At 61.4% G+C, this 23,231-nt stretch overlaps 5 protein-coding genes and 1 non-coding gene across 6 annotated transcripts; 2 read left to right on the plus strand and 4 right to left on the minus strand.

Moving 5' to 3' along the window:
• Positions 1-443: 443 nt before the first annotated feature.
• BXZ73DRAFT_41320 (uncharacterized protein) lies at positions 444-4,083 on the plus strand (the record flags this gene model as incomplete). Its single annotated transcript, XM_048018749.1, has 16 exons — positions 444-626; positions 677-859; positions 913-1,024; positions 1,079-1,233; positions 1,292-1,401; positions 1,454-1,628; positions 1,692-1,918; positions 1,986-2,125; positions 2,180-2,236; positions 2,290-2,363; positions 2,418-2,485; positions 2,540-2,666; positions 2,722-2,880; positions 2,933-3,026; positions 3,139-3,310; positions 3,360-4,083. The coding sequence occupies 16 exons, from the start codon at positions 444-446 to the stop codon at positions 4,081-4,083; spliced, it is 2,760 nt and encodes a 919-aa protein (XP_047881792.1).
• Positions 4,084-4,818: 735 nt separating this feature from the next.
• BXZ73DRAFT_97944 (FAD/NAD-P-binding domain-containing protein) lies at positions 4,819-7,192 on the minus strand (the record flags this gene model as incomplete). The annotated part of the gene is made up of 10 exons (XM_048027541.1): positions 4,819-5,238; positions 5,353-5,484; positions 5,559-5,569; positions 5,625-5,687; positions 5,748-5,762; positions 5,835-5,871; positions 5,919-6,120; positions 6,159-6,235; positions 6,289-6,371; positions 7,108-7,192. 10 exons carry the CDS (start codon positions 7,190-7,192, stop codon positions 4,819-4,821), a joined length of 1,125 nt encoding a protein of 374 aa, XP_047881793.1.
• Positions 7,193-10,340: 3,148 nt separating this feature from the next.
• BXZ73DRAFT_74778 (glycosyltransferase like family 2-domain-containing protein) lies at positions 10,341-12,183 on the minus strand (the record flags this gene model as incomplete). The annotated part of the gene is made up of 8 exons (XM_048022090.1): positions 10,341-10,571; positions 10,634-10,660; positions 10,705-10,828; positions 10,855-10,967; positions 11,148-11,189; positions 11,246-12,023; positions 12,074-12,095; positions 12,150-12,183. The coding sequence occupies 8 exons, from the start codon at positions 12,181-12,183 to the stop codon at positions 10,341-10,343; spliced, it is 1,371 nt and encodes a 456-aa protein (XP_047881794.1).
• Positions 12,184-12,879: 696 nt separating this feature from the next.
• BXZ73DRAFT_t29 lies at positions 12,880-12,974 on the minus strand. The gene has a single exon. It is a non-coding gene; the product is annotated as a tRNA-Ser (tRNA).
• Positions 12,975-14,176: 1,202 nt separating this feature from the next.
• On the plus strand, positions 14,177-16,586 carry BXZ73DRAFT_97946 (MFS general substrate transporter; the record flags this gene model as incomplete). The annotated part of the gene is made up of 15 exons (XM_048027542.1): positions 14,177-14,347; positions 14,419-14,437; positions 14,489-14,511; positions 14,565-14,682; positions 14,751-14,786; positions 14,837-14,896; positions 14,953-15,188; positions 15,243-15,252; positions 15,317-15,398; positions 15,446-15,634; positions 15,698-15,918; positions 15,987-16,083; positions 16,171-16,180; positions 16,249-16,393; positions 16,462-16,586. 15 exons carry the CDS (start codon positions 14,177-14,179, stop codon positions 16,584-16,586), a joined length of 1,542 nt encoding a protein of 513 aa, XP_047881795.1.
• Positions 16,587-17,007: 421 nt separating this feature from the next.
• On the minus strand, positions 17,008-20,473 carry BXZ73DRAFT_88078 (acyltransferase ChoActase/COT/CPT; the record flags this gene model as incomplete). The annotated part of the gene is made up of 13 exons (XM_048024825.1): positions 17,008-17,114; positions 17,188-17,420; positions 17,483-17,776; positions 17,828-18,238; positions 18,288-18,493; positions 18,546-18,797; positions 18,897-19,006; positions 19,190-19,256; positions 19,316-19,496; positions 19,643-19,708; positions 19,762-19,779; positions 19,843-20,097; positions 20,196-20,473. 13 exons carry the CDS (start codon positions 20,471-20,473, stop codon positions 17,008-17,010), a joined length of 2,478 nt encoding a protein of 825 aa, XP_047881796.1.
• Positions 20,474-23,231: the final 2,758 nt, after the last annotated feature.

A 23,231-nucleotide genomic window follows, 5' to 3' on the forward strand; every position in this document is an offset into this window, starting at 1 on the left:
AATCTTCGCGCGCTTTCCCAACCTCAAATGGCAGCCGCCATCATGAAGTAGAACAATGGGAACACTGTTGAACTTTGAACGTTGACAGCCGTGCGAAACGCACATCGGTCATTGGCGATGTTGCAGAGTGTTGCAGGCGCGTTGTCTCCACCCTTCTCTCGTCCTTGTATACGGAGCTAAGGTCTTCGTCCTAGACATAATACGCCAACGTCTCGGATGAACTTGAAGGGGTGAAGTGCCTCATTGCCAGCACGCTTTAACTTAATTAGCCCATTCTGGCCAAGCTCAAAGTTTCCAGGATCATGACATCCGACATCAAACCCAGAATCCGGCTGCGGAATTAATAGAGTTGCAACTTAGATGCCGTGCCGTGAAGAGGATCTGCTGCTCCGACACGCCGACATCCTTTCTCTCCACCAGCTGCTGGGAACGCCGTGCTCAGTATGCTGCCTCTTCTCCTTCTCGCCGTCCTTCCGCTCTTTGCTTGCTCCAAAGTACGCGCTGCTTCCTTCACTCCTGCCAGCATCCCCCTTGCAGTTCGCGCCCCCTATGTCAACGCCTGGCAGATCTCGACGAATGGATCAGCACCACTCTCCAGTTCGTGGCCTAAGTTCTGGTCTCAAACGGTACGTCCTATTTTTTGCGCAGGTGTTTTGTCCTCGAGCATGAAAGGCAGGGTCCGGACGTGGGCTGGAGAGGCAAGGTTCGGATTGACGGGACGATGTACACCTGGATGGGCCGCGACCTCGACTCTCCGTCAGCAAACATCACCTCTGTGCAAGTCACCCCGACAAGAAGTATCTACACCATGCAGGTGGGCCCGATGACCCTCACAATCACTTTCCTATCCCCTCTCGAGGTACGCTGCTATCGTCGTTCACGTGTCTCACGCTTCTTACGCGACCTCGCAAGCCCTCCGACTGGGTCAAGCAGTCCATTCCTCTGTCATACGTTGCCTTGGAGGCGACCGCGAACGACAACGCGGTCCACACTGTGCAAGTATACAGCGACATCACGGCCGTCCGTGCGTCCCTGTGACATCGCCATGTGGACGTTTGCTGACATGCTGTGTTCGAAGAATGGCTCTCGCCCAACCTGACCAGCCCGGTGAACTGGACCTCGGTGACCACGAGCAGCAGCGTCTACCACGAAGTCGACTTCATCACCCCCGCACCTTTCACAGAGTTCAGCGACCGCGCGATGGACGGGCGCGCGTTCCACGCGACGGCAGCAGTGCGTACAGTCGCTGTCTCCGAGCGCATCGGACATTTGATCTTATCTCCACTGTCAGGTACCGAACCTCTCATGGCAGATCCAAGAGTTTCAGATCGTCCACAACAACTTCAAGACAAACGGCCGTCTGCCCAACACTGCCTTGACCTCGCAACCATCCGACGGGCTGTAAGTTGCATGCATGGTGTTTGAGCCATTCCAAATGACTCGTTTGTTGCAGCGACTTCCTCGCCTTCGGCCTCGCCATCGACCTGGGCACAATCAGCAAGACTTCGCAGCCTGTGTCTTGGGTGGTGGGGAACCTCCGCAATCCGACAATCCGGTATGTGACACCCACCGGAGAGACTCAAGACCGAGTCCCTTACTACGCCACGCAATACTCGTCTGCCGCCGACGTGGTACGTACCCCGTGCTGAGCCACAATCACACCCACTGCCCTGCTGATGTGATTCGTTCAGATCGACGCGTTCACCACCGGCTATTCGGATGCTCTGGCGCGCGCGATTGCGCTAGACAACAAGATCACGGGAGACGCGGGCAAGATCTCGTCCGAATACGTCGACTTGGTCTCGCTCAGCACGCGTCCGGTGCTTGCGACTCTCGACATCACTGTTTCCCGGAACGCAGACGGTAGCGTGAATGCGTCGGACGTGATGGTCTTCATGCGCGACATCGGCACCTCGTCGTACGTAGTTCCTTTTCGCCTCTCAATTGGATCATCTTGTTCATCCTGTGAACGTCAATTCTTTCAGGCGCATCAACCCTGTCGAGCGCATGTACGCCTCGTTCCCGGCATTCCTTTATCTAAATGCGTCGCTCGCTGGGGCCATGTTGCGCCCGCTGCTGCAGTCGCAATCGCAACTGACGCTTCCTTATGCGGTGCAAGATCTCGGTACGCAATTTCATTGTCGAACTGTAGTGGCCTCAAACCGATTGATTTGCACAGGTTTGCAGTATCCCATCGCTTCGGGGGGTCGAGGAGGACAGTCCGAAGGCGTGGAAGGTGTGACCGACACCGTTCCTCGCTCGACTCCATCTGACTTTATATGTCTGCAGAGACCGGAAATATGTTGATCATGATGTACGCGCACGCCAAGGCTTCTGGCGATGGCACACTGCTCGCGCAGAACGTACGTTCAGCATTCCCTAGGTGCTCATCGCGCTAACGCCACACGTCTGTACAGTACCATCTTGCCAAGAAGTGGGCTGACTACCTTGTGTCGAACAACAATGCCGTCCTCATACCCAACCAGTGCGTTATCTCTGTCTGCGCGGCGACAGAGGTGACTGACCACTCGCTAGTCAGAGTGTCTCCCGACGGCATGATAGCAGCCAACATGACGAACCTCGCGATCAAGGGTATCATCGCAATAAAGGCCATGGCTGAGATTAGTCGCGTGTTCGGCGCGGTCGACGACGCAAACATGTACGACGTACGTCTCTCTCCGCACCTCCATGGTGGCTTGCGTGCTCACGGGAATTTCTCAGAGCAACGCAACAGCAATGGTGCAGACGTGGATGTCCCTCGCGACATCTAGCGACTCCAGCAAGCGCATTCTCGGACAGTACGGGAGCTCCGACTCATGGGCGCTCATGTACAACCTTTACCCCGATGTGCTGCTCGGGACAGGCCTCGTTCCGCAATCGGTCAGTACCGCTGCCGCGTTTCCCGAATATCCCTGTAGCTCAACCTCCACAGCTTCTTGCCAGCCAGACACAGTACTACAAATCGCTGCTTCAGAACGACGGTGAGCCTTCTAGCTGTTTCCCTACACGAATCATTTCTGAACGCTGTTCCGTCAGCTGGGATCTACGGACTCCCTATCACTTCGACGTCAAATAGCGCGTGCAGCTTGTGTACGTTTTATATCATCTGTGCCCCCGCTGCGCTTCGTTTTAATCAAGTCCATCTAGCCTGGCTCTTGTTCACGAGCGCCACTCTCTCCGAAAGCGACACATCGATCAGAGACTCCATGATGTCCGGGGCATGGAATCGGGCCTCCTACAACGGCGTCCAGGGTGCGATGCCCGACGACTACCAGTGCGCGACCGGGGCCAGTGGTACTGGCGCGGCAGGGTATGTGACTGGCCTTCTGCACGCGCGAAATGTACTGACCTCAACTCAGGCCTGGACTGGGCGCAACGTACGCACACCTCGCCCTGAACGTGATGGACGGCTCTTCTATCAACGTTCCATTCAACGGCTCCACCGGTGCCACGGACTCCACCTCCACAGGGACCGGTAGCGGGAATCCGAACGGCGAGAACAACAACGGTTCCAAGACGTCCAACGTCGGCCCCATCGTCGGCGGCGTCGTCGGCGGCGTCGTCATCCTCATCATCGCGGGCGTCGCCTTCTGGTACTTCCAACGGCTGCGCCGCGCCCCCTCCTCCGACGCCGTCGCCGACCCGTACGACCGCGCCGCGCCCCTGTTCTCGCAAACCCGCTCCGAGGGCAGCACCGTGCCGCCGTCCATGACGCACCCCGCATCCTCCTTCACGTCGCCGCGCACCCCGCCCGGCGGCCCGGCCTCGTTCGAGACGCAGACGCTCCTCACCGGCACCTCTCCCGCACGATCGCCCCAGAGCGCGCCCTGGAGCTCCCTGTACGTCCCCGAAGCCTCCGTGGGCGCCCCTGCACCCCTCGTGCCCAACCGCCGCCCCGCGCCGCCCCCGCCCCCGCCTGCGACGGTCGGAGGGAGATACTCGAAAGCGCGCGAGGCGGCCATGAACCAGGCGCAGTACCACCATCACGCCTCCGCCTCGGACCCGGACTCGGCCTCGTCGGACGGCAGCCGCGCCCCAGCGCCGCATGTGGGGTGGGGAGGGACTGGGAGGACCAGTCGGTGACGTCCGGCGGGGGGATGTCCGACCTCCGGGAGGAGGTCGAGCAGCTGCGGGCGGTGATGGACGAGCTCGCGGGCAGAGGCTCGCGCCGCCGCCGGAGTATGTTTCGTAGGAGGGTGGTTGGCGGTTGGGGATTGCGTTGCGTGCGGACGTCCGTCGTGGTTCCAGGTCGTCGGCTTCGTTTCCTGGTTGTGTACTTATTCTTGCGCTTTCTCGGGCACTGGCTGTAACGTTTGCGCTCTCGTTTGGACCGCTGGGGGGACGCGGGCTGTCGCACATTCAAGCTTGTTGCGTCCAAGTCGGTGAGAGTGACTTCGAGCTGTTGGAGCGGATGCCGAGCCGACTGCACTCAGTCGCTTGGGAGCACTCGTCGTGAGCCTGCGCGGTTTGAGCGAGGTGTTGGAACCATTGTACACATGTTAATCCGACGAAGGACCGAACCCAAGGGTCCAGCGACACGAGGTATACACCAGAAGGAGGAGAACCATGGGTGCTATATGCAGGATAGATGGTGGACTTTACCTAGAGCAAGTTGGACAGCGACCGGAGAGATAGTGTGGAGGAAAAGGATAGGAAAATCATGCAGAGCGTCGTAGTCATGCCGTACACACCCGGGCGTCCCCCGCCCGGGCCTCTAAGCCCGCCCGCCCTGCCCCGCTCCGCGGACGGGCCCCCACCACAGTCATCGTCCGTCATCCCCACCCCCACCGCCGAACGCGAGACGGAGCGCAAAGGGGCTCACGACTCGCACTGGACGGTGCTGACGGCGAAGAAGTCGAACGAGAGCGCGGGGCGCGCGCGCGCGCTCTCGGAGAAGCGGCCCCAGTTGAGCCACCACTCCTCCGCGGCGTCGTAGGCGTCGTAGAGGAAGAGCTCCGCGATCTCCTCGAACTCCTTCTTGACCGTGCCCTCGTCCCACTCGTCCTTGCGCCGCCGCATGTCCTCGTCCCGCGCCGCCGCCGCGGGGCCCTCCGGCCACACCAGCATCCGCGCGTTCGACCAGTCCGCGGCGGCGCCGAACGCGGCCCGCCGCTCGCGCAGCTCGTGGTACGCGGAGAGCAGCGTCGGGATCTCGTCCAGGAGCGTGATGCGCGAGAAGAGCGAGCCGAGCACCGTCGCGTCCTCCACCGCCATCGAGCACGCGTGCGAGCCGCCGGGCTGTCGGGCGAGAGTCGGGACAGGCGGGCCGGGCGGGCCAGGCGGGGCGGGAGAACAAGACGGCACGCGTGGTCAGCGTGCGGTTCGGAGTGCACGGCGCGAGTGGCACAAGACGCACCATTGATGGGTGTGCCGCGTCGCCGAGGAGGGCGATGCGCCGGTCGCATCGATCCAGTCGTCAATGTCGTCGTGTCGCATGGAGGTGGTGCGGACGAGTTCGGGCGCAAGTTGATCAACCGCTGGATGCTGCGGAGAGCAACGTGCCCGAAGAAGCATCGGACATCAGCAAGGGGGGCGGGATCGTGCGATGGATCACGCACTATGGGCCGAGCTTGTCGAAGTTGTCAATCGTGCTCTTGGGCACGACCTCGTCCCAGCCCTCGTACGTGCCTTGGGGATCGTGTCGTGCTGATGGGAATAGAAGTGGAAGTAGAACTTGTTTTCCCGCACTGCAATCGCACGGGCATCAGCCAGGCCCCATCAATCGGACGCGCGGATCGATGGAGCACTCACCATCGGGTGGCCTGGGAGAATTCGATGGGCAGGCACAGATTAGAGGTCGGGGGACGGGCAGAAAGGCACGCTGTGGGACCTACCGGCGAGACTTCGATGTTCACCCATCCAGATCGGCCACTGCGGCCGGGGTCAGCACAGCGCGCGCACAAGCGACAGGCACGTACCTCGTCCGACAGCACAAACGGCCGGAGATCGTCGTCCTTGAGCATGTCCTCAGCGTCGACGATACCAGTGTAAAGAGTCATCCCCGCGGGCTCGAGACAATCGTCATCATCTTCGAGAACGACCTCCCGCACCCTACTCCGGACGCCGTCCGCGCCGATGAGGATATCGCAGGTGAGCACGTCGCCGTTCGCCAAGGTGACGCTGGGGTTCGGCAGAGAACTTGTGCCTTGTGTATTGACACGACCTCGGCGCCGAAGGTGATCTGTGCGCCGGCCTCCTTCGCGGTCTTGTACAATAAGCGGATGAGGTCCCCCCGCTGTGCGCCCACCGTCAATTGTGCGCGCCGGGCGAGAATGATGAGCGACGCACGTATGTCACGAGGAAGTCTCCGCCGGTCTCGGCCATGACGGCCGGTTTCCAGTGGACGTAGCCCACGAACTCGCCGTCCTTCACTGCGAAAGAGCGAACAAGTCAGCATCCGCACCAGCACGCCGCCGCCGCCGCCGCCCGGGCATCAAAAGGAAACAATCCCATTCCGTTGCGGGCACGGCCGAGGCCTCGACCGATCACCCGGACGTGCGCAATAAAAGCCGTCATCGTCCGCTGCCCGCGTTAGACCCGCCGGAGCGGGGGAAGATCGAGGCACGGACCCGCGTGTCCCCCGCCGCGCGCGGGGGTCCACGGGCGGAGTGCCTGCGCTCACATGCTAGCCCCTCGAGAGCAGAGCGCGGGGCCGTCAGGACCGTCTGATGCAATGCGCGACGCACGGCAGGCCCGCGCGAGCGAGCGTCCTGGGTCGGTCGGAAGAGGAGGGGCCTGCGATCACGCGCACGGCCCCGGGGCATCCGGGGGATGCTGCCGTGGGGAAGCGCCAAAGCGGACGACGTCCGCTACGAGGTGGGCGGGACGCCTGCGCCAGAAATACACGAGACGGAGTGGGGCGCGCGGAGCCCGGTGCGATGGTGTAAATGAAAAGACACCTTCAGCGACGAGGGTCTCCGGGCACCGCACCGAGGCTCTAGAAGGGGATCGCCAGGGTTTACGGCGGAGCGACGCCCACGATGGCCCCGATGCGGGAGAGAAGTGGAGATCGCGGGATGGGAAGAAGTGCGGGATGGGAAGGCGGTAGAAGCAGAGGAAGCCGGAGTGCACGATGGGAATCGAGACGCCAAACGGAGGGAGACTCACGGTGGTGGAAGGGTGTGCCGACACAGCGCGTGGAGATCCTCAACAGCTCCTCCTCGTCCACCCAGCGGCGGATGATCTTGGACATGTTCGGGGGGATGCGGACTCCTGCGCCTTGTGCGGACGCATCGAGGTTTGGCGCCTTCTCCAGCACATGACACGGTGGCCTGCCTTGGAGAGGGTGTATGCGGCTGAGAGGCCGCCGACGCCTGGAAGAACGAGAACGCAGGTCAGCGAACGCGTTGTGGCGAAGGGTGGTCTCTCGGGACGAGGCGCAGCGCGCACTGATGCGCATACATCAAGTGCGGCGCTCAGGCTGTGACGGAAAAAACAAGGGGCAGGACAGGGGGAAGGCGAGACGCGATCGGGATAGTGGCGTGGATGTTGGCAACTACCTCCACCGATCACTAGAAAGTCGAGGGAGAGCGGGGGCGAACGGGACGGATTCCGTTCATGTTGAAGTTCATAGAGGCCAAGCTCGGGAGAACGTCCCACGCTTGTGTAGGTTGAAGGTGGAGGGCAGATAACCAGGGCGGTGGGGATGTGGGAAGCGTGAAGGCGGGGGTGGTGAGGCAGAATGCGCTGGGGCCTCTGAGGGATGTTAGCGGGCGGAGGAAGAGAGGGACGGAGGGAGCTGACGGGAAGAAGGAAGCGAGGAGCAGGTACGGGCGGGTTTTGTAGAGCGGGACGTATGATGGAATCTCGGGAGGGGACTCGCGCGCGCCTTGGCCTTCTCGCCTGCCTGTCGCCCTCCCACCGCTCGGTCTATGCAGCTCTGGCCATCTTTCGTCGGCGGAAAACGTGGGCAGCCGGCTTCGCTCGCCCATCCCGCGAATCGCCCACCGATTGGCAACTTCTCCGCTTCGCGAATCGCGATCTGTTCCCTCCATCTCTCTCTGGTATCACACCACGCAGTACTGTGAAGCATTCGTGTGGCCTGGATGGTGGGCAAACGGCGACGACGACGGGCGATGGACGGTCCCTGGTGAGTTGTTGGCGCACATCTGCCTTGCAATTGGCTGTCGGTTCGTGCGGGCAAATCTCAGGCCCACTCTGGAAGCTTCAGGTTTCCGGTACAAAACTGGCTGTATGGACCAATCAAAGTCACTGCGCTTACTCAAAGTCAATGGCTGGAATGCTGTTCGTCCGGAAGGGCCAGTCTGGGTGCGACAAGCAAGGGACGATACGCACCCTCGCTCGGGCATGAAAACTCGCCGGTCGCCCCAGGCGCGGCGAGGGCCCGCTCGGCGTTGCGCACCGTGGGCGAAAGAAGGCGGGACGCCGAACGCGAGGCAAGGCACGTGCCCCGCCATTACAGCGAAGCCCATCTCCGGCAAACCAGTCCAGATCATCCGACATCCTCCCGCCCGCGGCTGGAGAACTTCTGGGGCGCGCACGCCGTCGGCCGACCGCGGGCCGCACTCGCAGCTTGTCATCCGACCACGGCGTATACACACTGCTCGTCCTAGAAGCTCGGCTCGCCCGCTAGCCTCAACCAGCCTCCAACGGCCTGGAGCCACCTCCGGCATCTCAACGTCTCAACGCTAGCAGACGCTAGCCCGGCGCAGAATCAAACCGTGGGAAGCTCTGATCCTCCTCTCAATCGGAACTGCGCTACCAACTCGCCCCTCCCGCTCAGGGTTTGAAGTGCTTGATGTACCACTCACCGAACTCGGGACGCGCGGATATTGAATCACAACATCAGCACCCGACCCACCCGAACACGGATCGCATGGGTACAACAACGAGCACCACGCCGCCTATCGGGACACCGACGGTACCATTGCTTACAGCCACATACCCTGACCACGCCTTCTGCACGCCGCATAAGTACGGCATCCATCTACCACGCCACACCCAGCCCTGCATCTACCCTTGCTCGCGCCCTCGCCGCTCGGCCCGCGGCCAAACACCGCCAGGCTCAGCCAGCACAGGCCGCAGAGACGCCGCGGCACACGCCGCCGGTCCCGGCTTGCCAGCGCGGTCGCCCCCGGCGGGTACGTTACGCACGATGATGCGCTTGCAGAAGCTTTGGATCTGGAAGATCACGAACCGCGGCGACGCGACGGAGACGGACGCGACGCGGCAGCGATCGGCTCGTTAGCGTGGGGAGGGGGCTGCGGGGCTGCATCATATGTGAGCGGGGGCGGCGCTGGGCGGCGTCGCTGCCGATGGATTTGATTCTTGCCATGCATACATATGCGAACGCTCTGCGCCGTGTCCGCCGCGCCGCGTCCCAGTGTGTCGCAGAATCGCGGTGGCCCGTGGTGTCGCGCGCGACGCATATGCGCATTGTGGAGGAGCCGGGGCCGCTCGGAGAGCACCGGTGTTACTGCTGTACATATCCATTTTTCGCCGCGGACGGAGGGGTTGGGATCGGAGGCTTTTCGAGGCGGCGCGCCCCACGCACATAGGCTATAGCAGACAAACACTCGGCGCGCCCGACGCGCTTGTGCTTGTGCAAACGTACGCGGTGCTTTTACGCTCGGCTCTGCACGGAGCTGAGGCCTGAACGTTTAACCGCGCCGCACTGCAACTCACAAATCACCACCAATATAACACCAGCCGACCGGTGGACTCGCGTGCGCCGCCGTGGCCCACTTCCGACCCGCGAAGCTGCGGCTCGTCTCGAGTACGTACGATCACATACCCAAGCACCACTGCGTCTCGGGATCGCGATCTCAGTTCCTTGGCTGACCGAAGTCGAAAGCTCGTCTCTTCGGGCGCACGCCGACGTCGCAGAACAACTGGAGCAGAATAACCAAAATGTCCATAAGAGATACTAAGATACGAGAGGGACTGTACACATTACAAGCGCACCACCCGCACGGCACAAATCGTACCCCGAAGCAACAGGCTGAATTAGAGGTCTAGGCGGACGACGCGACGGGGAAAGGGCGGGGGAGACGGTGGGTGGCGGGCAGCGAGCGCGAACGATGGATATCCGTGCGCCCGCCCCGGGCGGTGCGGGGGCGGGCGGTGGGTATATTCTGGTTCGGTGCGTTGAGCATCGGGGTTGTAGGGGACCGTGTGGCAGTAATGGGTATGGGCGGGGCGAGGGGCAGGGAGAGCGAGGGAGGAGGGGCGCCACGAACACACGAATACGCGCACGGTCTCGGTCTCTGCGTCCAGTCAAAGTCCAGTCTATCCAGTACGGGTAGCAGCACATAGTCATTGCTCGAGTCGTCTGCCCTCCTCCCCTCCTCCTCCTCCTCCCCGTCGCGGACCGGAACGGCTCACCGCGCGTAACCGGACTGCAACTCCACAGCCGGTTGCTGGTAGTACTGCTGCTGTTGTGGCGGGTTGGGCGAGAACGGCTGTCCAGGGTACTGGGACTGCGGGTAGCTCGGCGTCGATGGCAGCTTCTCCGTGTAACCCTGGTTCGCCGGGGCCGCCGGAGCAGGACCGTCCGCAGCAGCGGTGGCAGCACGCGCATCACCAATACCCGCACGGGTACCCCAACCAGTCTGGACAGCACATGTCAGCCTCGCACGGTACGACGGACAGCCGCATCTGCAAAGACACGTACCTCGTGAAGCGTGAAGAGGGCGTAAAGCTTCATGATAGAGAATAGTAGCCGAAGAGAATGAACGCCGGGACATGAATTATGTCCTGCGGCCGGTTCCAGAGATGGGGGAGCAGCTTCGCGGTACGGGTTGCAAACAGCCACACGAAGTAGGAGACGACGACATTCCTGCGCATCCGAATCGTCAAGGCTTCCAGCCTAGATTGAGTGTGCAAGAGACTCACCACCACGGCAAGTGGAAACCACCCTGCTCCACCGGGATCGTCGACTTGTAGACGACAACACCGACGAAGAATGGGCCTGCAAGTAGCGTGATGGGGTTGAAAAGCTTGTCGACCTGTGCCAAGCCCGTCACGTCAGCGCGCTGTGATATACGCCATCATCGCCTCTCCACAGCCAACAGCCGGGTAACGACGTGTGGGCGAGGCGCCGAGAACGGCCATCGCAACGTGTGGAAGAAACGACAACGAGCGGGGACGACGGGGACAAGCAGGAACACATGGAGAGATCGACTCACCATCGTGTACGCTACGTATGGGTGTGAGGTCCAGATGTAGCGCTCCGTGAACAGCGATCGAATTCGGAACGCCAGGTGTTACGGGTCCACCGGAGTACTTGCTTGAGGAAACGCCAGTTGGGCTTCATCGTCGAGAGCAGCTCCGCCTCCTTGCAACACTGGACGTAGGTGCTCCAGCCGTGGCTGACCATCCACCGGGTGAGGAACTTGTCGTCGCCGGAGTTGAGCTGGTACTTCCCGAGCCAGTAGTCGTGGGTGAAGCCGTGGAGGAACTCGGGGTCCTTGAGAATGACGGTGCGGTAGGCGGCGGTACGGCCAGACAGGCACGGCAAGCCGCCGTCGATGTGGGTCGAGGACATGATCTCGATGTTCCGGATGGAGAGCCGGAAGGCGGCGAGAACCTCCCAGACCGTCATCGAATTTCCGACGGGCTGCACGCGCTGGGACGTGCCCACACCGCCGACCTTCTGGTCCTCGAAGCATGCGAGGACGGAGGGGAGGAGGGTGGGGGGCCAGATAGCGTCGTCGTCAGCAAAGACGATGATGTCCGTGGTGGTGTTCTTGATGCCGTGGGACATCTGGAGCCGCTTGTTGGCGAAGGGGACGGTGAGTACGCGGATGCGCTCGGGGTCGACGGCGTTGGCGAGGTCCTGGAGGGGGCCCAGCATCTTCTCCTCGGTGATGATGATGATCTCCTTGGGCTTGCCTACGAGCCAGGAGTGTGCAGCCTCCTTGAACTCCTCGCCGGCGTCGATGGTGGGGACGATGATCGTGACATCCTCTTCAGCGATGTACGTCGGGTTTTCGGGGATGGGGATAGGGCGGTAGACCAGAGAGGCGACAATACGGATTAGGTACCACAAGTATCGATAGAAGCTGAAGAGATGTCAGCGCAAGCAGAGAAGAAAGAAGTGCAGGGCACTCACCCAATGACCCCGAATGGCACGACTGCGAACGAGGAAGCTCAGTGTGAGCACCGAGGGCGATGAGGAGGGTACTCACAGACGGGGAACTTGTCAGAGGTCAGGCGAAGCATGGCTCGGCGACCTCCGAGAGAGCGCAGGCAGTAGAAACGACGGAGCAGAAGAAAGGAGGGATGGGTGGGGGCGTCGGCGGGGACGGGGGTTGTCGCAGGAGCGACGAGAACGTTGGCGGAAGGTCTTTAGACGACGGACGGCGTGACGACCCTCCCAGCCGCTCGACAGTCGGAGTCTGAAAGACTTCCTTTCCGGGACAATGCCGTGCTGACCTGAGTTCCATTCCGGCACGGCCTTCCTGTCCGCCACTCTGGCCGCTCCTCGCTCCATGTTTCTCCTCCTGTATGCAAATTCATAGCATCGCCCGCTCTTTCTCTCCTCTCGTCCCCCACAAATCGCGTCAGGACGCTCCCTAGTAGTACTGTGCCGCGCTCGTGGGAGTACAATTTGTTCTCCATCATTCCGGTCAGCCTCGATAATCGATTGCTGCCCACAATACACCACCAGTGGCCGGGTCTCTGCGCGTAGATACGTACACCGCAGAGCATTCTCGCAGAGACGGAACTCCTCCGGGCAATCGGACTGCATCCGCCTATGTTCGAGCATTCTTCCACAACAACGAAGCAGTACTGGTATTAAAGCCCCACCCGAACATGTCCGAAATGCACAAAACGAGTGCGTAACCTAAGCTGTTGTGCTCACAGTTAGGCCAAGTCACTGCATGCAGCCACTGATGCTCGAAAAGTGAACCACTACGCTGACAGCAGGATTTGAACCTACGCGGGCAATGCCCAAGTGATAACTGAATGTGCATTCAAATCACTCGCCTTAACGACTCGGCCATATCAGCACCTTTGCTGCTGCTGGTTGATTCTTGGGTTTTTGATATTATGTTGAGGCGCAACTTATCCTTTGCTCAAGGCTGACACACGATGTCCGGATTGTGATTTTGTTCGCACTGTGCCCAAAATCCCTCCAACGATCGATATCTCGACGCCACGGCTTGGCTTTGAGAATGGATCGAGATCATAGATTCATATACTTACTCAACTTGGTTGCGGATACGGCGTCAATGCACGGATATAGCCGCCTCCACGAACGAGACATTACAGGGGATGTCCCGTCCCCCTTGAATTGTCTATGCCATTGCCACTGGCAGATCCAACGTCGAAATGTCAGGCACCAGGTGAGTATATATGCTGTACATGTTTACTGCGATAAAACATTCCGGTCAACTGCCTAATGCACTGTTCGCAATCCGGTTACTCGCGGTCGAAAACTTTGACGTCGCCAGAGACACCTACGCCTGAAAGACAACACAGCCAGAGACCGCAGAAGCCTGAGTGACAGGATGTGGCGGCCCGGGCGACGGCGACGTTGCTGCTGTGTACCAAATGGGGAAGGCAGTCAACGAACGTGCGTGGTTTGATACGCTGAACGACACTCGGCGCTTCTCAACCAGGGATGATGAAATCGCCCTGAACAGTCAGGAGTCGGGACGTGTGTGGGCAGAGTCGTGTACCGCGTGGAGGAGGCGGTTTTCAAACGGCCCAACATGGGGCCCATGTGGGTAAGCTGTTATAATTTCATCGCCTTGCGTCCATGGCAATCATAGTGTTGAGAAGCTGATTGTGACGAAACTTGACAGTGCGATGAGCGGGGGGAGTCGACGTCAGCGATATCCGAAGCTAGGCACGCTCTGTGCCGCAGCCAGGGATTCGCATATCGTCGAAGAGGACCTGGCTGAGGGACAGTCCACAGATCTCGAATCTCAGCCGCGGGGTTCGAGACCGGGCCACGACGATTGTCGGCCCACGATCGAGGCTGGCAGGTGGCTGTGCAATGGCGCGCCGGGATATCACGTGGTCGCATGATGCGGAGCAGAAAAGGAGGAAGCGCCTGACGAACCCAGTTTTCCGACGGCCGCTTTGCAGTCGCGGTGGAGCGTCCGCAAAGAGCAGACGAACGTGCGTCTTTCTCCTCTGCCGACGCCGTCATATACTCACCCCGTCCACCAGTCTCTCCTTTGCCGTCCCCTTTCTCCTCCCCGCCATGTCAGCCGAGTCCGCGCCAGCCTCATCCGATGCCCAGGACGCCTCGTCTCACTCCACCGCTCCGGCACGCAAGCACCATTCCAACCTGGAGGACCTGGAGAATGAGCACAATCCCCGCTTCCCTTTCATCCTCTCATACACCGAGGTCAAGCTGCTTGGCATCGCTGGCGTAAGCACAAGTCTTGGCGTCCACTCTTGCTCACACGACCACTCCGTATCTGACACCCGCATCCCCCGCAGGTCGGATTCTTCTTGGATGGTTTGTTCTGTTCATTCTCTCTCCGTCCAAATTCATTCTGATTCCTCCAAGCTTACGATCTATTTATTATCAACGTACGCGTCCGCTACGTGTCCCGATCTCACCCCCCAATGACGCCCTTCTCTAGCCTGTCGCCACAATGCTACAATATCGTCTCTATGGCGGTCACTCACTCCCACCCGGTCTTGAAGGCTTCATCAAGGCAGGGGCAAACATCGGCAGTGTCATCGGTCAATTCGCGTTTGGTAAGTTATCTACATCTCGATCTGTGCCCGTTGGCATTGGGAAATCGTTGACCCTCCTTCGTCCGTAGGCTACTCTGCAGATTACTTCGGTCGGAAGGCTGTTTGTGAGTAAGATAGCATCGTATGCGCGTCCTGCTACTAAAACATCCCCCAGACGGCAAAGAACTCATGTTAATCATCTTCGCCACCATCGGCATCATCTGCGATCCGACTGGTGTGTTTTGCCCCGCACAACCAGGTATATGCACGCCCACTGACACTGCCTGCTAGGCGCAATATCTGCCAACGGTGCGCTCATCTGGCTCGGCGTGTGGCGAATTATTCTCGGAATTGGCGTCGGGGGCGACTACCCCATGTCTGCCTCGGTCGCGACCGACCGCGCAAATGTAAAACGCCGCGGCACCCTGCTCGCCTACATCTTCGCCAACCAGGGATGGGGCTCGTTCGTGGGCAGCCTCGCCTTCATCATCATCCTCCTCTGTTACAAGCCCACCATGGATGCCGGGGTCACACGAGCAAGGTCGACGGAGGTGCGCCAGACTTACCCGATGCGGCAATAGGCTGCCCGCGGTCCGTCACATTCAGTGCTGACCACCCGTCTCGTGTGCTCGCGTTCTATGCTTGGCAACGGCAGCATGGCGCATCCTCGTCGGACTTTCGCTCATCCCCGCCTTCGGCACGCTTTACCAGCGTCTGACGCTGCCCGAATCCACTCGGTACACAAAGTCGCAAGAACCCCACTCTGACGACCGATCGGCCGAAGACCTCGAGAAGAAGAACGCAGTGACGACCGAAAAGCCTGCCGATTCACCGACGTCCGAGACGACCCAACCTGCGACGGTGGCCACCGCGAAGAAGCACCACCTCAAGAGTTCTTCGCCTACTTCTCAGAATGGCGCCATCTGAAAATCCTCATTGGCACTTGCACCTGCTGGTTCCTCCTGGATATTGCGTGAGCGGCCGATCGAGGGAGGTCTCTCGTCTTCACGAGCGCTGACGACGCGCATACACCCAGGTTCTACGGCATCAACCTCAACCAGAACGTGGTACTCCAGCAGATCGGTTTCGACGGCTCCAGCGGGACCCCTTGGGAACGTCTCTTCAAGATCGGTGTGGGCAGCCTCATCATAACCGCGCTCGGTTTCGTGCCCGGCTACTACGTCTCCGTGCTCACCATCGAGTACCTCGGCCGCAAGTGGATCCAAATCCAAGGTTTCCTCCTCGCCGCGCTCTTCTGTAAGCACAAGGGTCTCAGCAGCCTGCACGGCGACCGTGCGACGGATGCTAACATCCATCGCGCACAGTGGGTATCCTCGCTGGCCAGTTCCATGAACTGAGCACCCCTGCCTTTATCGTCTGCTTCGCCTTCCTCCAGTTCTTCTTCAACTTCGGTGCCAACACGTGCGTGCCGTTTCTGTCCCCCGTACTTCCACCGTCCTCCCACTCATCCCGCCGAGCCCGGAACGCTGACACCTCTTTCTCCTCCAGGACGACATACGTACGTACCCCACCTCGGCGCAACGCCCCACCCCGCGCACATTCCCACCTGACCCCGCCCCCTCGCAGTGCTACCCCGCGGAAGTCTTCCCGACCAAGTTCCGCGCGTCCGCGCACGGCATGTCCGCCGCGTGCGGCAAGGCCGGCGCGATCCTCTCCGCGCTCGCCTTCAACTCGCTCTCCAAGCAGATCGGCACCCCCGCCGTGCTCTGGAGTGCGTCCCGTCCCCCCTTCCCGTCTTCATATACGGCACGCGCGACGTCGCTGACCCACTCGTCGCAGTTTTCTTCGGCTGCTGCATCGCCGGCGCGGGCTTCACGCTCCTCCTGCCCGAGGTCCGCGGGCGCGACCCTGACCTGGTGTATGAGGAGGAGCTCCGCGAGCGCCGCGCGCTGCGTCACGACTGAGATGCGAGAAGCGGGCTCCCAGGGCGCGCGGTGCACCGTCCCGCGGCTTCCCTGCCAGTACGCACGTGGCGGTCGAGGCCTCAGCGTGCCCCGCATTGTCGAGCCACCAAGGGCTGTCCTCCACCTCCCCCCGCGCCATCGGACTAGGCTCTCACGAGTCCGAAATGAATGGCTACATATGTTCATAAACAGCAATAGTGGTACATCATGGCATCCTTACACAGCGACATACGTACAAAACGCCCCCCGGGACGGAACTGGACTGAACTGAACTATACTGGTACACACCGCGCGCCTCCCGTCGGTCGACGGTATCCAAGAGCGCGGCTGCTACGGACGCATCGTACACCCTCCCTCCCAAAAACGTACAAGCACACATGTCTGGCGATGCGGCGGGAAAGCGCGAGCGGGCTCCGGGGGACTAGTACTCGGCGATGGGGATGATCTTGCCCGTGTTGTAGAACGAAGGCCGGGTCTTGCGGCGGCCGAGCATCGCGACCTCGCTGCTGTCGAAGAACGAGTAGCCGGCTGGCGCAAGGGCGACCGCGGGTCAGCCGGACGTCGTGACAAACCAGAGTGGCAGAAAAGAAAAAAGACGCACGCATCATGTCGTCGTACGCCTCGCCTTCGCCCGAGGCGTCTTCCCGGCCGTGGAGGCCGTTGATGGGCCGCCCGGTCTTCGAGTCGCGGAGGACGCCGGCGTGGTCGATGAACGGCTCCGCGCGCTGGTTGGCGGCGAGGTGCAGCTGGATGAGGATGCGCTGGATGTCGAGCAGGTATCCCTGGAGGGTGTCCAAGAAGCGGCGGGTCTGGAGGTGCTTCGAGGACGCGCATCTGCGAACGAACAAACACCCGCCGTCAGCCACCACCGCCCGGAGGGGGGAGAGCGAACGCACACTGAGATCCCCTCGTCCTTGATGATGTACCCGATCCCGTACCCGTCCGCGGCGACGGGCCCGAAGCCGAACAGGCGCAGCGCCGGGTTCCCGCAGTTCGAGGTGGACAGGATCGAGCGGTTGAGGACGAGCCAGCCGTTGTCGGTGAAGATCGCGGGGAGCGCGACCTTCTCGCGCTCGCCGCTCGACGCGGAGCTCGCCGGGCTCGTCGGCCGCCCCTCCTCCTCGACCGCGGCCTCGCGCGCCGCGGCCTCGCGCTCGCGCTGGAGCAGGCAGTAGAGCGCGTACAGGTGCCTGCGCGGGCGGTCAGCCGGGGACGCGCGAGCCCGGGAGAGAGCGGGAGACGCACCGGTCCTGCCGAGGCCCTTGCTGCACTCCTTCGTGAGCTCGACCTGGCCCTGGCACGCCTTGCGGAGGGACGCGACCTTCTGCTGGTTCGGCGCCTCGGAGAAGAAGGTCCGGATGAAGTCGACGGTGTGCGGCTGCACCGTCCGGATCGCCTCCGTGCGCCCGTGGAGGAAGGCCTTGGTCATCGCGGGCTCGTACGTGCACTCGGTGCGGCCGTAGAGGCCGTAGTACGCCGCCTGGAAGGCCATCTGCACGAACGCGTCGGGCGAGAAGCCGTTCGCGGTGATGAAGTTCTTGCCGTACGCCTTGAACTCGAGCGCCTGGCAGTCGTTCTGGCAGATGAGGTCCGAGAGCGCGTCTCGGCGAAGCGGATCCCGGCGCGCAGCTCGGGTAGAGCGTCCACTCGAGCTTCTTGGGGGCGGTGTCGATGATGGAGGCGGGGTGGGCGGGCGCGGACTGTCCGCGTGGGGGGCGGTAGGAGCGGGCGTAGGGAGAGAGCTGGGCGTGGAAGAGGGTGGGCGCGGAGGGGTTGATGGAACGCGCGAGGAGCATGAGGCCTTCTGTGAAGATATCTGCAGCGAACCGGAGGACGGTATGACCGTCGACTCCGGTGTGTTCGAAGTTGATACCGGCAGCCCCGTCTGCGCAGACGATGATTTGAAGCTGCACGATGATTGAGCACACTACGCAAAGAGAATTGCTAGAAGAGACGCACCTTATCATACCACCGGTTGGTACAGGTACCTATCTGGGTACTGCCCTTGAGGTCGTACGTCCCGCAGAGGAAGTTGTCGCACAGCTGCGCCAGGTTCTCCGGGGCCGCGTCGTCCAGGCACACGACGAACAGCGCATTATCCACGACCTCGAGACACGACTCGTTGTTGCGGTTGCTGATGAGGGCTTTCCGCAGGCTCGACCAGATCTTGCGGTTCTCTGTCGAGAGCACTCCTATGGCGTTGCGCGCAACCTGTTACGTGCCCAATATTACGTTGAATTGCAAGCCGCGGAAGGCGAACGGAAGGTATTCTTAGCGCCTCGCTCGTGCGGGGAGAAGGGAAGTGCGCACCTCGTGGATTGGCAGCTGATCGGCGTCAGACACAATTGCCTGCAGGTTCCGGAGGATCTCACGCTCGGTGAGTAGCGGCCGGTTCTCGGCGTCGAGGACGTCAAACCAATCTGGGAGAGGGAAAACGTAGGCATGTCAGCGTTCGTGGTCCGCGAGGCATGTCCGGGAAGTGCGGAGTTAGACGACCCAACGGGAGGGAGAAGTGCAACGCAGACCGGGGTCACATAGACTCGGCGTGGGAGTGGAAGTGGAAGCGGAGCGGGGGAGAGAGAAGGAGAGAAGGGGAGACGCACAGAACTGGCCGCGGCGGAGGACGATGATGTGCCTCGACTCCGGGTGGGTCTCCATCTTGCAGCCGCGCTGTCGGTGCCCCGCATGTCAGAGTTACGGTCAGGCAGGCATTAGGCCAGACGGCGTACCTCGGTGGGAATGCGGGCGGTACCAAAGAGGCGCAAGTACTGGTCCATGTCGAGCGGGGCGCCGCGAACAGTGTCGGGCTGGAGCATCCCCGCGCGGAGGTCATGGATGAAGCCGAGGGAGGAGACGATGAGAGACGAGGCGCGAGGGAGCTGTTGGCCGCGATCGGGGGTTGGATCGTTCCTACGGGAGAAGGGAAGGGAGTGAGCGACTGCACTGTATAGCCCGATCTTGCGCATCTCGGAACTTGGTTTCCGAAGGTGACAGAGTGAATGCGGGGTAGAGAGCGCCGTGGGGTGGGATAGATGCGAGGAGGGCAGAAGACTCACTCAAGCACAAAGAACGGATTGAGAGCAAGGACCACGGGGTCGGAGTGCGAGAGGTATGATTCGTACCTGCCGAGGAGTAAGTCGGAGGAGCAGGGGACACACAACCGAAATGAACTCACCAGAACTCTTCGATGTAGCTGATCGTGGACAACCGCGAGTGAGCGAAAGAAGGCGGGGACCGAGGGAGTGGAAACACGCACCTTGCCTTGTCCTTCGCATACTCCTTCAGTTTCTCTTGTATGCGCGGGCCTTCGTTGTGCAGGAACTCCTCGACCGCACGCTTCGTATCCTCATGTTCTCGCTTGTCTTGCAGACCTTCGAGCGCGCGGAGGTATCGTCGGCACGTCTCTTCGAGTGACGGTATGGGGAGTTTTGGGAGTTCGCCTTGGCGGGCGAACGTCCGTGATTCAGGCGGGTCCGCCGTGAACGTCGTAAGGTGTCCGATCGTTGGTAGTCTCGACGCGCGAGGGAGGAAGAGGATCAGGAACGGAGACGAGCGGGGGGGTCATGTGGATGGGCCGAGGTGAAGGTGGGATGGAGTGGCAAACGGCACTTATGACGGAGGAGCGAGCTTTCAGAGCCTTCGGCCGGATGACGGCACGTCCGTGCGCGTCCCAGAGCGCGGGGAAGCGCGGGGTCGCCCATTCGCTCTCTGAAGGCACAGCCGCTGCCCGCTATCCCCCAGATCGTGCGAGATCGGGACCGGCTCCATTCCGACGTCCAGACGGGTGCTGACGCGCTGACGATGCGCACACGAGCTGCCTTCGCCGTGCCCGTGCCGAGCTCGACCGCATACAGCCAGACGCATACACCGACCTCCGCCAGGCGCATACAGCCACCTCCGACCGCCAGCGAAGCCCGTCTCGAGCCGTCCGCTCGGCCTTCGTCCCTTCCGTCCGCCCTCTCGCCCGCCGTCTTTCTCCCTGTGCACGCGAAAACGCCCCGTCAGTGACGAAAACACCCGGGCTGCAGCAGTCCGACGCACCTCGTTCTCGCCCCGTACCCAGCCCGCACCCACCCTCACACACTCACGACCTCTGCGCGGCCGACACAGTGACGAACACGGGCCTCTCATGCTGGGACGAGCCCTCCCGAGCGTGTGCTTATGTACCTCCTCCCTCCCTCCCCCAGCTCTTTCTCTCCGCGCACGCCCCTGCCCGCTCCTGCCATCGCCATGACAAAACTGACCTCCCTCACTCGCACAGGAACCCGAACATGTCCACTGCCTGCGCGTACCTTGACCGTGGGTCTCGCCCGCAAGTTTGCTTCAACCACGGATACCGGCCAAGCTGCTCCTCCGCTCCTCCGCTCCACCGCTGTGCACGGTGACTGACATCGCTAAACGGGCTGCAGGACGTGCTTGAGCCCCACAGGCTCGGTAGCGACGTCGACGGCGACGTCCTGCCCACACTCTCGCGCCCTGCCCGACACCCACCTGTTCAAGCGGCCGCCGCCCCGTCATCATCCATGTGTCGTCTTTGCTCGTCCGCACCAATGACGCGCAGCCCGTCGCGCCTGATGCTGCCAATCCTCTGCTCATCGCATGGACCGCGCCCGTGGCCCAGCCCTCAGCGCGATATCCACCAGCACTCTACCCACCGTGGCCCTGCCTGCAGAACACACTAACATGCCTCCGCGGTGGTGGCTATATGCGCGTGTTCTCGATCAGGAACCTGTGCGGGCTCGTACAATGTCGATGACGCTTCTCTGCAGGTGGTACCCACGGACTCGGAACGTACCGTGTCAACCATCTGCCCAGCAGCCGCACCCAATTAACGGTACCATACACGGCCGTCATGCAGAACAGAATCGCCATCCGACCTTGCTCGCACGACTTGACAACCGATCCTCGTCTGTCACTTGACACGCCGTGGCCGCCCGTGCGGCCTGTCGCAACACTAGTCCCGGTGCGTGATTTTGGTTAGGGGAGATTCGAAACTCCGTCTCTGGAGCGCGTCGTAGGTGCTTTGTGTCGTCCACGAGCTGACGTCTTGCGTGCGGACAGGCTTGTCCCGCGTGCCGTCGCCGTCAGCACCAATTCGCGCAGCAGTTGTCGCTGAAGACACCGAACGGCTCCGTGTAAGCCAGCGATTCGATTGCAACGCGCCGCGCGCCGCGGTTGTGTTCACAGCACGCGTGCACGGTACGCGTTCAAACGACCACTAGCAAGTTGGGAGCCGGCGCACCGACAACCACGCCTTCGAGTCCGGCCCCTCACCGTCTCGGCACCGCAAGCCGCACAAACGTCTGCCACCACACCTGGCCTCTCGATAGTCATGTCGTCCACCTCATCAGGAAAAAACCATTTGCACGAGAGCGCCGGGCCGAACTCGCGGAGACTCACGTGCCCCGAGTGATGCGCGGGAGGGCTCCGGAGCACTCTGGAGCAACCACCGATGACCTCGAGGGCGCCTGAGCAGTGTGGGAGACTCTGGCGTTCTTCAGAGTCTTGCAGACCGCTCAGTTGGCCTTGAGTGTTCTGCTGGGTGCACGGTGGATCTCAGGAGCTTCAGCTGGACACTCAGGATGTTTCGATAGTGTCAGCCAGGGGTCAGGAGCTTCCGGGTGCTCGGGTGTTTCGCATCGGGAACTTTGACGGACGTGAGCAAATAGTAAATGTGCTCGATTTAGAAACGGCATTTGCATGAAGTAGTGTACTATTACATAGAAGATACTGGATGTGTAACGTTCAAATAAGCACCCCGGGCGCAGGGAAGTGGACGCGTGCGAGGTGGTCGCGTTTCGGAGTGTGGTGAGGTGAAAGACGGCGTCGAGCACAGCAAAGTAGACACATTGAGCGCGGCAAGACGGACGCATTGAGCGCGGCAAGATGGACGCATTGAGCGCGGCAAGGTAGACACGTTGAGTGTGGCGGGGTGGACGCGTCGAGCATGACGAGACTGCAGTGTTGGTCGTGGCGAGACAAATGCGTTGAGGGCGCCAGACAAACACGTTGAGTGCAGTGAAGTAGGCGTGTTGGTCGTGGCGAGGTGTACGCGTTGAGCGCGGCGAGACAGGCGTGGAGAGACGGACATCTTGAGCGCAGCGAAGTAGACAGCCTGAGCGAGGTGGGAGACGAGATCTGTGTTGGTGGGGGAAGGTGATTCCCACGGCAAGCGCAGGCCGCGTGTGCGCCGTCGGCGTTGCCAGCGCACACATCTCTTCTTGTTTTCCTCCACCTCGCCACTCCTCTCCGCCTGTCGCTATCGCCCCCGACCACGCCTTTCTCGACGGCCTCCCTCACAGCCTTCCCATTCACGACATCTCCACCGTCTCTATCCACGCATTGTCTTCGATGTGCCTAGGCCTGTCTTTAAAAACCCGTTTCCTTTCGACTCTCAAGCTACCCCTCCACCCCGATTCTCACCATCTCCATAGCGCTCCGCACACACTATTCTATAACGGAGACTGAAAGCGTCTCCCACGCCACTCGGGGGCGACACGAATGCAATGGCGCGACATGCATAATTTAACGCGCAGAGACTGACACGGTGAGCCTTTCCCCCTTCTGATGCTCCGCTACCGTGTTCCCAGCCCGCATTGTCGTCTGACACGCAATTTGTTTGATGCCCTAGCCCGACACCACCCT

Source organism: Epithele typhae (assembly GCF_022376455.1).
Source record: "Epithele typhae strain CBS 203.58 chromosome Unknown BXZ73scaffold_5, whole genome shotgun sequence".
NCBI classification, from domain to species: domain Eukaryota; kingdom Fungi; phylum Basidiomycota; class Agaricomycetes; order Polyporales; family Epitheliaceae; genus Epithele; species Epithele typhae.